This window comes from Leptonotus elevatus, chromosome 1, assembly GCF_054856555.1.
Source record: "Leptonotus elevatus isolate MCC_2025b chromosome 1, RoL_Lele_1.0, whole genome shotgun sequence".
Taxonomy (NCBI): Eukaryota; Metazoa; Chordata; class Actinopteri; order Syngnathiformes; family Syngnathidae; genus Leptonotus; species Leptonotus elevatus.
This window is the reverse complement of record NC_141239.1, coordinates 50,753,905-50,763,794: the sequence shown is the minus strand read 5'-3', so window position 1 is coordinate 50,763,794 and position 9,890 is coordinate 50,753,905. Positions and strand designations below refer to the sequence as shown.

General features: G+C 39.2%; 1 protein-coding gene across 2 annotated transcripts; it reads right to left on the bottom strand.

The window, feature by feature from the left end:
- Positions 1–6,022: 6,022 nt before the first annotated feature.
- On the bottom strand, positions 6,023–7,375 carry foxd7 (forkhead box D7). Of its 2 annotated transcripts, none has more exons than XM_086080905.1 (2): positions 7,173–7,375; positions 6,023–7,084 (listed from the first exon to the last, which is right to left on the bottom strand). In XM_086080905.1, exon 2 carries the CDS (start codon positions 7,069–7,071, stop codon positions 6,136–6,138), a length of 936 nt encoding a protein of 311 aa, XP_085937031.1. In that variant the 5' UTR covers positions 7,072–7,084; positions 7,173–7,375; the 3' UTR covers positions 6,023–6,135. The 2 variants fall into 2 exon arrangements, with proteins under 2 accessions (XP_085937031.1, XP_085937022.1); XM_086080896.1 differs by having other exon boundaries at positions 7,206–7,375.
- Positions 7,376–9,890: the final 2,515 nt, after the last annotated feature.

Below are 9,890 nucleotides of genomic sequence, written 5' to 3'. Positions count from 1 at the left end.
TTTCATGTTTCCCTCTTCCGACAGCTCATCAGCAATCTCTGCAGAATCGTGATTTAAAATAATAATAATAATAATCCTGATTGTTTGATACATGTTTGTTGGATGATGGAGACATGAAAATCCGGCTGGATAGGGGCTCTTGAGGACTGGATTTGGGCACCCCTGATTCTAAATATAATGAAGCACAGCAATACATTATCAGCACACTTGGTTGAAAATAAGTACACAGTCCATTTGACGTCGCTGGTTGCTACAACAGCAGTCAACAGTCACTGATGAAAACTGATTGAGTTTTCCACAGGAGATTTGAGCGATTTCTAAAGAAGAAGATCTATCCGCAATATAACCTTGAATGCAATTGTGTTTACTGGAGCGCCGCATTTCCTTTGGGGATTGGCTCGCACACTCAAACCGCACTTTGAGGGTAGGAATATAATGTCGAAGAGGTTTATTTGGAAATTATTGAATTATACTGCATACCAAGTATTTCAAGATGTCATGGACAAATGATTCTTTTCCAATGAAGTGCGTCTTTTCATTTCAGCAGACCATTTACTTGCTTTTTTCTTGAACTCCTTACATGTCTTTTTTTCCACACTTGCCTCCTTTATTGGCTTTTATTGTCCCCTCTAACCCCGTGCTTCAGATCTCCCCTCTCTCGAGTTGCTCCCACTCCCTCTGCGCGCGTGGCTGAGGTGTGAGATCATTCTCCTTCTGGGTGGCTTTCCTGTTATATGTCACTGTCATGTGTTGGCACTGACACTTGAGGGGGGTCCCCTTTTCCCAAAACACGCCACACACTGCTTCACCACCCCGAGCACAATCAATTCCCGGGCATGAGACTGCAGAGCGGCACACCGGCGGAATGGCGCGTTTTAATGGGCTTGGCAGGTTAACACATAGACTGGTGAAAGAGGGAAAGCAGAGGGGGGCAGTAATGAAAGGGGGTCGGGGAATTATAATTGAATAACTCCTGAGAGAATGGCTCAAGTGATTTTCTATGGCAAGCGTGAGTCTTGTGGAGGTTCAGCTTGCATCTGCCTGAGTGGAAATGTGAGGGATTTATTGATGATAACTGCAAAACCACAACACTTTGGATTCACTAAACTCTGATCCTACAAATTCACTTCATGAAACCCTAAACCAAATGTAAACGTTTCAGCCGCAGCGGGATCCTCACATGATAAATATTTGAGCATAACTGATTCCAAATGACACAATTCAACCTCTCGGAAACAATACAGACGCAATGTTTTTCTTACATTGACTCGACTTCCAGGAGTATCCCACAATGCATCACTCTCCCTTTTGACTCAAACCTGTGGAAGCTCAGAGGAGGGAAGGCGGCGACGGCGGCGGTGGTGAGCGCTCCACCAATGAGTTTATTCTGCCTGTTTGGGTTGGCAGAGGCTGGCAGCCTGGTATGGACGCGCAGCTCACTGTGAATGGGACCACGTCGACTCACTTTTCCCTCGGGAACCACCTCCACGTCACTGGGAGGATCACACAGAAATGGGAGCGTCCACGTGGAAGTGGGGGAATCACTGAGGAATCATACATAAAACAGTGGCATTCTTCAAAGAAATGTGTCATTAATGTAAAACATCAATGTACGGGTTCAAAACATTCTTCTCTGGGCCTTAAAGAACACAACAAACATTCAATTATAATAACCCAAATATGATATTTTTTAAGCACTGTTGTTTGCCTGCTTGATGACCAATATTTTATCAAAACTTAAACATATAAATAAACATGACATTCTGTTTAACATTGCGTTTATGGAATATGAGTTAAGCAGCAAAATCTACTCGTTTTTATCCATGTCAGAGGTCGGCCATTTTTCTACTTGCTGTCGACTGAGAATGACATCACAGTTGCTTATGGCTCAGATAAACGACCAATCGCGGCTCAGCTTCAGAAAAGAGGTGAGCCGAGATTGGGCGTTAACTGAGCCTTTAGGCACTGTGGTGTCATCTTCAGTCGACAGCAAGTGACAAAATGGCTGCCCCTGAGATGGCTAAAAACTGGTGGATGAACCCACAATATTAACTCATTCACTGCCATTGACGGCTATAGACGTCAACAATTTATTTTAAGTATTTCTATTAATTTAACATTTTTCCCCCCACTTTTGTTATAAAAAATGTTACTGTACATTTAGAACAGATATAAAATTTGTAATTAACCGTGAGTTAACTAGTGAAGTCATGCGATTAATTATGATTACAAATTTTAATTGCCTGACGCCCCAAATTTTTAATAATGTTTTCTTCTTTTTTTTAAATTCATTCACTACCATTGACAGCTATAGACGTCAAACATTTATTTTAACTATTTCTATTAGTTTAACATTTTTTTCCACTTTTGTTAACAAGAGTATGAAAATCTAGAATTTTTTTATTGTACATTTAGAACAGATATAAAATTTGTGATTAATCGTGAGTTAACTAGTGAAGTCATGTGATTAATTACAATTAAAAATGTCGGCCCTAATTATTATTATTTATTTTTTTAAAGGAATTTATGGCAGTGAATGAGTTAATCAGAACATCCTGTCTCGACTAGTGTGGGCAAATACAACATATTAAAAAAATGTTTTTGCTTGACTTTCCCTTTAAAAGGAAACATCAGCAGCTTTGTGAAGTTAACATAATAGTTTGTTTTCTATTCACAAAATGATTATTAAAGGCAAATGAAAAGGGAAACCATTTGAACAGTCTGAAATATTATGTTTAAAAAATATTTCAAATGTTTTGTTATTGCGTAGACACACCATGATCAGCAGAAAATGCTTAAAGTTGTGTTTGTAATTAAGCTGCTGAAACATCACTCACACTTATATTGTTTCTAACCTTTATTACTGTCCTTGGTACTAATTATTCTCCACACTTTTTTGATGTGTAACTCCCACCTAAATCAGTATTACACTTGATTATTCAATTACATACAATGTCACAGATACTTCCATAACCACAATAGTGCGGTGGTTAAAGCACATAATTAGCTTGTGGACCGTCGGGGTTTGATTTTGGAGTGCATTGTCGTGCAACTTCTATTTTATATGATAATCAATGTCCAATTATTTAAAGCTGCTCAATGTAACAATTTGCATTCCACATGCATTCAAATATTATCATCCAGCATTTATTAGTATTCACCTTTCAGCATTCAGACGCAATTTCTCTAGAAATTGCACATTGTCTCGTTTTATTTAATATTCTCAGCCGTACCATGACATCAACTAGCCTGAAGCTGAGCTGCAATGTCTTTGTTTACACACTTACCATGTGGCTAGTGGACGAGGCAGTTACACTTTTTGTCCCTTCCCAACAATAATAAATCTCCCTATCATATTTCATAGCCTGTACGTATGCATTTGTAATTAACATTTTTACGGCCGGTTCTTGAAAAATTATAGTAAACTTTAATGGATCACATAAAATGACATATAGGCTCGTGTCCTTTGACTTGATACACAGTTGTGCTTTGAACACAACTGCAAAGCTGTACAAAAGCGTCACTTATTGACACAAAAATGTTTAGAATCGTCACAAAAATTCGCTCATTTTCTACTCATGTCAACTTCAACCTCTGAAAATATCAAAACAATTGCCACAGTATTTTGGATTTTATGGGCTTTAGGCTTTTGTCTCACCATGCAATACGCTCATAAGTTTACATAGGGGTGTGTAAACTTATGCAGCAGCAGAACTGTATATTGTTGAAATTCATGACACTTGAGCTGGAGAGCCGGCTGCCTTTTGACGATAATGTCATTATGTTACATTTGGCTAACTGAATATAAAAAGCTCAGCTCTCAATGCAATCCTTCACCAGTTCCACTACAACTTGAAATGCATGGTTATCAACAATGCACAACAGCCTTCTTTAGACAACCACAAAAAAATATTCTCTCTGAAGTTGTACACCACCTAAAGCGATATTATTAGATGAATCCCTTGTTAGCTATTTACATCTATTGGACTTGTGTAGCTAATATTGCAGCTGTATAATGAAAACAAGCTAAAGCTAAATACAGTTTTGAAAACCTGACTCAACCCCCCCCCCCCCCACACACACACACACTCATAAGCCTTGTGTGCCTCGCTTGCTTATTTTATCAGGTGCACCGGCCTCTCTCCCTCCAAACAACAACTCCCATTCCCCTCCCCAGCTGCCAATCAGTCATTGCAACAGTCTTTCGTCTCTTTCCACCACAGCAACCAGCTCATCATCTACGGAAAAAGCCATTCCATGTTTGAGTCATTAATATTAAGATCAGCTGATCACTTGATCACTTGATCTGTCCCAATGCCTGAAAATGATGAGTGACATTTGCTTCCTTTAGTCACCACGTTTGACATGACATTTGCGTCTGACAAGTTTGATCTATGACTCGAAAGACACACATTCTAATCGAAACAACATTAGGCGGTGAATTTATTAGACCTTAAATTTCCAATCAGCAACATTTTGGTTGCAGAAGTGGTTGATGTTAATCGTATAATGGATGCACATAAACCACAGTTCTTCCTTGGCTGTTAAGCATTAACACTACATTAGAAGATATTTGGAAATGACACAAAGAAAAAAATCCCACGAGTATTAAAAACAGATTGGATTAACCTCAATTTAAAACGGTGGTGAAATACAGGAGCACTAACTAAGATATGGAGCCAATGTCCCTTTGGATTATGGGCTCTTTTAATTTATTTTTATTTTTTTTTTAGATACATTTTCAGTCACAGAGGCCTACGCAAAAAAAATAAAAAATTAATGAGGCATTGAAAAGGAGATGAGGATAAAAGAATATTCAGTCTTCTTTCAGAGGCGGGTGGGTTCATAACTCTCCATCAGGTAACAATCTGTTTTATTACTTGTTACAGCTCCGCACAGGGTTCTAAATTCTACTCAACGACTATTATTGGATGTAAAGTGTGAATCATTAGCCCTGTCCAAGATGTTCAGTGTGGCGATCTGTCTAAACAGACTCAGTCCAGCATTAAATAAATATTCCAGTGCTTCAAAATCGATGTTTATTTATAACTCTGCTCCATGTACGGACCTAAATGAACTAAAAATAATAAATGAGCTCGAATGAGCTGTAATCATGAATGTATACAGTACCTGTATGTGTATATACACATGAGAGGAAATGCTGCGTTTATTTTTATAGGACATGTTTATTCATTTAAGCACGCATGCATCATTGGTTAAATTGTGCTGAGTCCAACAAATTGATAATATTTGTATTTTATGTGTAATTGCATTGTATATTAAATTATGGCGCAACTACAAAGTTATTGTGATTTTGCTAATTTCCATTTGATTTGCCCTGGAAATGTTTGCTTATAAATGACATGGGTCAACACAACAATTATGCATTAAAAATAAAATAAAATACAAGAATGAATAACGTTATAATCATTGCATTTTCACAGTTCAAAATTTTGAAGGTACCTTTTCCTTTCCCCTTTCATTTTAGGCCTATCACAAAAGAACACTGTGTCATATTTTTCTGTGCTGTACCTCTATAATTTCATCATAATTTCGGTACTATCATAAATATCTGTACCTTGATCTTTTTCGACTTATCATGTGAGTGTGTTAGACCGACATAAAGTCAAGCAGCTTCATTTTCATTTTAGCAAAAATAAATATCCCTTAATAATCTAAAGGGTAGCATCAGATCATCCAACGTGCATGATGCAAAATTTTAACGTCTGTAAAAATAAATCAATAAATCGAATCATTACAACTAATTGGTTAATTTTGCAGACAGTCTATAACACATTCAAATCACATTTAAAGGAGATCATTTGCTTTAAATCGGTGCTGTCAGCTTGCCATAGTTACCAATTTTCTGACTAAAAACTATCTATAAATGCATAATTTATTTTAACATTTGTAACAAAAAATACAAAGGAATTCAATTTTTTTTAAATATTCTTTTTTATTTATTTCCATGAAAACCTGTCAATTAAACATCCGTCTTATAAAGAAAAGAAGAAGGGGTAGATGCATCATGTAGGCTGTTACAAGTATAAAAAAATAAAACGACATTTTTATGGATTGTCGAAAATGTCTTTGTTACCTGAGAAAATTCAAAGTCCTGTATGCGCACCCAAGAGTCTATTCATTGTCACGGTCCCCGACGTGTTTAGCTGCCGGCTCAGGAGTTCCACGCTGAGTGTGTAACTTGTGATACTCCTGGTGTAAGGTGACCAGGTGAGGCGAGGACACAGCTGCAGGGTGGAAAAGCGCCGGGGATGTGAAAGCGGTCCCGGGAGTCATCGGGTAGGCGGTGCAGTGAGCCGCCGAGAAGGCTTCGATGGCTGGTTGGGACTGCAGGAAGGCCTTGGCTGTGATGGCACTCCGGGAGAAGAAGCTCGAAAGAGCCGGTAGGATGCTGCTGACAGGTGGGATGGGTGCGTGATGGTGGTGTTGATGCATGTAAGGGTAAATATCCAGAGTGGGAAGCTGGAGGGCGGGTGTCCCCAGTCCGTAGTGCCCATGGGGGAAGGCGTGTAGTGCACCGGGCTGCACGTGATGGTGCTCCTTGTAGCGGAAATGTTGCCGCTTGAAGCGCTTCCTCCTGCGCAAAAAGCTGCCGTTCTCAAACATATCAGAGGAGTTCGGATCGAGGGTCCAATAGTTGCCCTTCCCGGGGTTGCCAGGCTCTCTGGGCATCTTTATAAAGCAGTCGTTGAGCGACAAGTTGTGCCGTATTGAGTTCTGCCAAGCGGGGAACTTCTCGCGGTAATAGACGAAGCGGTGGCTGATAAAGTCGCAGATCTCGCTGAGGGTGAGGCGTTTTTTGGGACTCTGCAGGATGGCCATGGTGATGAGGGCGATGTACGAGTACGGAGGCTTCACCGACGCGGGACCTTTCGTTTTAGCGGGACTCGCTTGCGGAGGGCTGCACGAGCCGGAGTCGCGCTCCTCCCTGTGAGGTGTCACAACATCCGCGGTGCGCTCTGGTTCGAGCGGCTCCCCGGCGTTATCTCGGAGTCCTTCTCCCACCACGTCGATAACAATATCCTCCATGATATCCGAGCCTAATGTCATAGTAGATATCCACCTGCAAACGGATGGTAACAAAGTGACATGCAGCTTTAAAAAAAACAACAACAACAAAAAACAACCAGAGACGTCCGATTTTTACGCACGACTCATCTCCATTCACAAAAAGGAGAGCGCACCATCTCTGAGATCCTCACAAGCTCCACAAACTCCTAAACCCCATTCCAAACGTTCTGCCTATAAAAAGGGGGAATACATGTGCGTAAAAGTGCGTGCGCCCTCTGAATGTGTCCGGCAACATCTGTAGTCCGCTGCAGGCTCTCCGTCGCGTCGGGTGCTGGAGATGATGTCACGCTTCAGGCCAAGGAAGATGATTCTGACCAATGAAAAGAACGCAAAGGTATAACAAGGATGCCTGGACCAGTTAGAAAGAAGCACTCGCATCATTTGTCCTTCCATGCCAAATGGCTGTTTGCGTCATTGGTTCATTCAGAAAAGCAGCCCAAAACAAGGGGGAAACATTACATATTTTTTTCAAATCCCATATTGGCATCAAAAACAGATTTCGTTTTCTCCAACTTCCCTTCCGACTAAATGAAGTTTGTCATACACCGACTAGGGACAACTTGAGCTACAATTTTCCATGATAGACCTATAGGCCTATACGTAAATATTATGATCTTCAGTACCGTTAACTTAAAAAAAAGAAATATAATAATAATAATAATCATCATCATCACAATAATCATCATAATAATAATCATCATCATAATAATAAAATACTTAACAGTGTAGCTTTCTCCATCCCTGAGTTTCGTATTTTTTTATAATGCATAGATAGATGATCGATAAATAGATAGATAGAAAGAGAGAGAGAGAGAGACAGACAGACAGACAGAGTGGGCCGTGGTTTTAATGAAACAATATGAAAAATGCCTATACGTGGAAATAAACAGAAATAGGCCTATAAAAGAACACCATATTTCTTTCTATATTACAAAAAAAATAACCTGCACCGGCTTTGTCTTACTGTAGCCTATTGTGTGAAAAGTTTAACAGCCTGCATCTTCAGCATGTCCATTTCAACGCAAACGTAAGGGTTTGTGTGCTCATCAATTTAGGCACATCAAGTGATTTTTATTTATTTATTAAATATATAATTTAAGAATGAAGCCGTGCTTGGAGTGTTAAAAAAAAGTCTGCAGGTTTTTAATCTTCACTGCAGTGCAAATGGTGAGATTTGAAGGCTTGCGCAATAATTTTTTTGCGCCAAATTGTGTAAGTACTCAGTCAACTTATCGGGTTTAATAAAGGGCGACTGAAACAGAGTGCCTGAGTTGAGAGAAAAGTGGTAGATTTGCACCAGCTCTGACATAAAAGTGCACCCGGCAGAGGCGGGCGCTTTTTTGGTATATTGTAGGAGGCCTCTGGTTGTTTGGGTTTAATGATGGAAGCCTTTGTTGGGATTCTCACATTTCCTGCCTCTAATCGTATTGATACCTCAGGGCAGAAAAGGGACCGGGTCCGGGCTGGGTGGGCTATTCAAGACCAGCTAAGCTGTAGATGATTTCCAAAATTCATCACGCATGTCTGTAGATTGTAACCAGGCCCTCGGTGCACTTTTGTGCTTTCAATATGAAGCAGCGGACCCCTAAAAATAAAACAAAAGCTCCTCAATAATGTGGCATCTAAATTCCGAAGGCAAATTTACTTCTTCTTTAAAAAAAAAAAAAATTCTGATAATTTTCAATTAATGTCTGACTGAACTGGCTTTTATTTTTCAAACATGCTTTTCAAAATTAGGATGTGCATACGCAGTGCCAGAGATGCTTATGAACGTAAGAGTGTTTAGACTGCAGGGAGAACGCACTGGATTATAATGAGGCTCTACCGTGGTGAGGTTGAAGCAATTATAATATGGATGGTTATGGGCCACTTCAGTTGAAATGTTTTTTGTTTTGTTTTAGTCTTTTTTTTCTTTTCTTTTTTTACTTCAAGCTTAAATCCGTCCGCGAGATTTGGAGAGTACAATACAAAGCGCATTTATCATCATCAGTCGTTGAATTTGCTTGAAAGAGCTACGTGAGGTTATTTTCAGACACAATTAAGCGGATGATAATACAAATATGAAATTAAATTAAAATATGAAAATGCGTGGGCATATGGAAAACGAAATGTATGCTTTGTAATAATGCCTTGTATTCCATTTCCAATTATTTCACATTATTATCAGTGATACAAATATAAAAATGATATTTATGCCTACTTATAATCGAATTCTTCAATAATTACTGACAGATTGTTGGGTAGATGTCACGTTCCGTCAACCTGTTGACGCCAGCGCAGATACTGGCGAGCAAATATCGACACCTTGTGGCGAAAAAGGCACTTGTCTCCTTTTGAAGGCGATCACTTGAGTTTAAATAAGAAGCCTAACAACGACATATAGTTATTAAAGTATTGCTCTCTAAATGTATGTTTTAGTAGGTTCGGATAATGGAGAACACATGTTTCACGTCATTGATTTTCAATTCCTGTGATGATGATGATGATGATGGTGATGAAGAAACTTGATGTCTTGCATCGAACGAGTGCTCACTCACTTCATCTGGCATCATTTGCTGGAGTGACGTAACAATATTATATTATTAATAGCCTACTGTGTTATTCTATACCATACTAAAGAGCGTTGAAATGTTTGCAATAGTTGTTTTTCATTTCCTTTTCTTTTCTATTTTTCTTTCTTTTTTTGTGGTTGGGGCAAATGTACAACATCAATATAAAGGTATTTGGGTAATCAAATGTTAGCAATAACTCTCAATTTGATGCAGTGTATTTCTTCACCACTTCAAACTACAAGTGCA